General features: G+C 39.1%; 2 protein-coding genes across 2 annotated transcripts; both read left to right on the forward strand.

Moving 5' to 3' along the window:
* Nucleotides 1-245: 245 nt before the first annotated feature.
* CBG24433 lies at nucleotides 246-480 on the forward strand (the record flags this gene model as incomplete). The annotated part of the gene is made up of 2 exons (XM_002648235.2): nucleotides 246-303; nucleotides 353-480. 2 exons carry the CDS (start codon nucleotides 246-248, stop codon nucleotides 478-480), a joined length of 186 nt encoding a protein of 61 aa, XP_002648281.2.
* Nucleotides 481-1824: 1344 nt separating this feature from the next.
* On the forward strand, nucleotides 1825-2571 carry CBG24434 (the record flags this gene model as incomplete). The annotated part of the gene is made up of 3 exons (XM_002648236.1): nucleotides 1825-1854; nucleotides 2024-2296; nucleotides 2467-2571. The coding sequence occupies 3 exons, from the start codon at nucleotides 1825-1827 to the stop codon at nucleotides 2569-2571; spliced, it is 408 nt and encodes a 135-aa protein (XP_002648282.1).
* Between the last annotated feature and the right edge of the window lie 2394 nt (nucleotides 2572-4965).

Raw genomic sequence — 4965 nt, forward strand, 5'->3', positions numbered from 1 at the left:
TTCTCTACTGAGAAACTGGCAACACTGAGGCGTGTGGATACGGATGCTTCCCCAAGGAAGAATTAGAGGCCAAAGCATTGGAGGCGATCTTCAGACCAGTGGATGCCGAAGAAGTTGATGCGTTGGCAATGATGCTGGAGGAGCTTGTCGTTGAAGAAAAAGAAACGCAGGATCTCCTACTGTACGCTCCCTCAACTTCCCAACAAGTCGGTTCATCGACGCGAGGCCGCAAGAGAAATTAACTAATGATGGAGGATATCGATGCGGAAGCTGGTCATTGGAGGTTCCAAATGGAAGGTGTTGGTGAGTTGCTCAACTTTTTTATGATCAAAATTTATATCTCAAATTGCAGAGCTCAATTTCCATCTATTTGATCCATTTGGATCTCAGGAGCTGCCGCACAAAGCCAGAAAGGTCTCCAACGGCAAGAATCTTTTAGTGTTCAATGAGGAGGCAAGAAGGAGCGACAAAATTCCCTGAAGGGAACAGAGTGAGTTTTGAGTTTGAAAGTTTAGTACTTTTGCATTTTTCTTTTTTTTTCTATTTTTCATTTTTTTTCTATTTTTTTTCCATTTTTTCTATTTTTTCTATTTTTTCTTATTTTTTCTATTTTTTTTATTTTTTTATTTTTTCTATTTTTGCACTCATTTTCTATCCAATATCTTTTTTCTTTTTTTCAGCCCAACTGATTTCCCCCTACCACTTGAAACTCCAAGGTCACACCTTTTACCAAAGGAAGCGGGTCAGAAAGCGGGCCAGGGAAAAATGAGAACGTAGGAGAGGGTTTAGAATTTGAAGGAGTCAATTTACGTGAACAAATAATTTGAAGAAGGAAAAAAGAGAGAAACAAAAGGCTACTGGAAGAAAAAACCAAACCTTCTGAATAAAAATGAATAAAAATCACTTTTCATGAAATTATGGGCTCTGAGAACGTGTAAAAATAGATGTTATCGTCCCTCAAACTGATACGAAAGATAACAAAGCTTTGTTTCCATAATTCCAACATTTTGGTCTAATTTTCTACTGGGGAATTTAATTTTTCAGATAGTCAATTCGTTTTTGAATGCTCGAGAAACATAGTGGCGTAGCGGCCGACAGGAATTGATTTTTAATTTGCTCATCTTTGAGGAAATCAAAACGGCGTTGAATCTTACGATTTCCCGGGTAGTTATTCGGATATTTTTCAAAATATCATGGTTGCCTAAAAGTGAGTAACCAATTCTAATAGAATACATCAACAATTGTTGAATTTTCAGATAACAGTCTATTAGAATAGCGACAATGCAAAGATCTTCATGATGTGAATGTTTTTCGAAAACTTGTGCATATTGAGACCGGACGTCTTGGGCAACAAAAATCATTGAAGATCAATAGAAAACGTCCAGTGCCGTCATTTTGGAATATTTCAATGCTTCTCAGATTTCTGTATATTGATTTCGACCTTTTTGTCCGTTTTGATGGGTGAGAAAATTATCTTCTGAACATATTCATATACCTTTTTAGATTTCTTCCAGTGGAGTTAAAACATCAAGTTTATCAAGTTTCACTTCTCCTCAGAATGCAATTGTCAAGATTTCTGACGTATTCTCTTCTCCACTCAGAAACTAATATGGTCAGGAAAGAACATAAACACATACATCCTCACATTTGTTCATTTTCAGGTTCTCAAAAATTGCGGAGACCCTTTGGCATTGAAAGGACAGCACATGCATTATTCGATTGTCATCTTGCTTAAGAGCTAGAGGATTTTGATATGGCTTCAATGAAATTCAGTTTTCTTCTGCGTGGACCTCTCACACAAATCAACCGCTTTGATTCCTTCAAATGCTAGCAAGGAAAAAACTGAAAAAATCAGTGAGTTTCAATATTTAAAAATGAACAGATCTGTAAAAGCCCCCATTTCATCATTTATTGATTTCAAGGCTCAGCAGCTCTTGCTGTTTTAGAAATTCGGAAGAGCCTGATAGAAATCGGCGGGAACTTATAATTACCACTATTTACGAGTGATTTCTGTTCCTTTTAGCTTAAAAATGATAGAAGCCGTCGACCAGCAACCACAGAAGGATTCAAAGTTCCTGTGCTTCCACCGAATATTAAAACATTACCACCAGACACTCCCCACGGAAAAAGAGCAGCTCCACCATCGCCACGAAAAGCCAAATACTCACCGGTGCTTAATCAAAAATCGGATAATTTTAGTTATGATTCTCGACACCATCATCCAATAAGAGTAGCGTGCACTTTTTCGCAGCCGCTGTTCTTAGCTAAGACACCATCGGAAGCATCAATCGTCGTCGTGAGACCCTCAATATTTTGGACGAGCTCACCACCACGCTGGAGCACTGACTGAGTTCCAACTGTTTCCATTCTATACGATCCGAGGGTCAATCGCGACGTCAGTCTCCACAAAAAGAAGAGTGAGGTAAACCTCTGACAAAAACTATGTCTAATTTCGCCAAGTTTCAGATAAACATCGCGAAATTTTCAATATTTCTTTTTTGCACTCAGATTCTTGCCCACCACCTACGTCAAATTGATCAAGTTGAGAAGAATTATCATGAAGAAGAATAAGTAGAGGATTTCATTCGAGCACCGGAAGGAACTCCCAAAGATGATGCGTGCTGAGAATAAAAGTACCGTCTCCGCGTCAGTGTTACAGTAAGTTTTAATGTCTAGAACTGTGAAATTTTAACAAAATAGTTGAAATTGTTGCAGAGCTCGTCGAACGCAATAATTCAATAACGAAATTGTCTGTAGACGGGCAGAAAGCTATGCAAATACAAAATGTGTTTGAACAAGCAGGACTTCAAGTGGAAGATAACGTTCTCACATCTGAACCTGATCACTTCAAATGCAAGCAAGTAAAAAACTGAAAAAAAATCAGTGAGTTTTAATATTCAAAAATGAACAAATCTGCGAAAACCGAACAAATCTGCGGAAAGCCTGAACAGCTTTTGCTGTTTTTGCGACTCGGAAGTGCCTGATAGCCGGACTCTCAAAGTTACCACAATTTTTGAGTCATTTCTGTTCGTTTTAGCTTCAAATTGACCGAAAACTAAGAAAAATCGTTAAAAGATTGGTCATAGAGTCTTCATTTCTAATCGTATGACACTTTTTTTCAAGTAATTTCTGATCATTTTAGCTTCAAATTGATAAACATTTGAGAAAAACCGTTGACGAATTGCATTTCCTTTTCTCTCTCAAACTTCAATGTTTTGACAATCGGAAAAAAAGTTTGTAATTGGAATAGTATAATTTTCTCAATTTTCAATTTCTTTTTTGTTTCGCTTAAAATGTCGTGGAATCGTCATTTCCTACAGAGTTGGCCGTGAAGTGCCTAGCGGATTTTATTGATATGTGGAGTGGTTTCAAGTAAACGCGCTCTTCTGATAAGACGGCGCGAAGCGGGAATATCCAACCTAGATTTTCCATCGTGTTTTTCTAACACATCGAGTTTGCACCAAAAACAGCATACTCTCTTGCACACTGTAGTCATCCCTCTAATCTGTCTCAGCCATCTCGGACCTTTTCCTCTCGATACGCGCGCACATCTTCCTTCGCCCGTTTTTGTCTACAACACAGGCGATTTGTTGTATTGATTGACGTTTTATGGTCGCGTGTAGTGGGGCCACTCTCCCAACACACGAACTGACTCTCCTTTATTATAAACGGCATAGCTCGTGCATTCACAAGGGAAGAACACCCTCCCACCACCCCCTTGACGCGTTTAGCGTGCATGGCGCGGCTTTTGTGCGCGTAGTCAAATCGTCTGATTTTCTTCTCTTAAATCCGATTTTCTCATTAAAACTAAGATTTCATTGTTTCAGATTGCTTCAAATGTTTCCTGCAACCACATGTTCCGCCTCAACCATTTTCACGCCAATGCTGATGTTGCTACAAATTTTCTGTGAGTTTTTCATTTTGTGGAAGGAAAAATCAATTTCAAACCTGAAAATTCTTTACATGATAATCACTCTGATAAAAAACAATTGCTTCTCCTTCTATAATTAAGAGACAAGTCCAATATTAGCTCGAAACCAAATTTTCAGTATTTCAGAACCCTACTCCAACCATTACACTGGACCAAACATTAATATTTTCTGGCGGAATGTCTAGTGAAGGTTACACGATATCTACCAAATGCAGTTACAATATTTGAGCATCCACAGTTCGGCAGTGCTCAATCGAAGAGAAAGATGATGATGGATATTCTCATAGAAATGAACGGTGATGCTCAAGAAAAGCTGATGATTGATGTAGATGAGGAATCGGTCACAGAATCATACGAAAACTCACAGACGTGAAGACAATTAGAGCTCAGCTTCCGAAAGCCGCCGACCAGCAACGACAAAGGGTTTCAATGTTCCTGTACTATAATCGAATATCGAAACTCCACCACCAAACACACCCCACAAGAAAAGAGCTGATCCACCTTTGCCACAAGAAGCCAAAAGTGAAAAGGAATTGCGCGTGCTTAATGGAGATTCGGATAATTCCCGTTATGAAGAGGTAAGGTTATTCTTATTGTTATCACAGACGAAAAACAAGTGTAAGAAGCTTTTTAAAACTAGTGAAAGGAAAACTGTGACTCACAAATCAGCTTCGTATTCAATGAAACGGTCGTTAAGATGCAACTGCACTCAAAATGTCACACTACAACAATCCTCTCTCGTTTCAGTTCTCCTTCTCCAACACCGTCTCCGAAGGCAACGCCTAATTCTCAACACAGTCATCCAATAAGAGTAGTGTGCACCTTTTCACACCTGCTGTTCTTAGCTGAAACATCATCAAAAACTCATCATCGGTGCTAGCGAATTCGTAATTTCTCGTTGGAACCCTCTCAATATTTTGGACAAGCTCACGACCACGCTGGACCACAAACAGAGTTCCAACTATTTAAATTCTCCACGATCAAACTGCCACTTGCCACAAAAGTCGCCACATCGATCTCCACGTCGCTCTCCC

The sequence above is a fragment of the Caenorhabditis briggsae genome, assembly GCF_000004555.2.
Source record: "Caenorhabditis briggsae complete genome, chrX, whole genome shotgun sequence".
In the NCBI taxonomy this organism is placed as follows: domain Eukaryota; kingdom Metazoa; phylum Nematoda; class Chromadorea; order Rhabditida; family Rhabditidae; genus Caenorhabditis; species Caenorhabditis briggsae.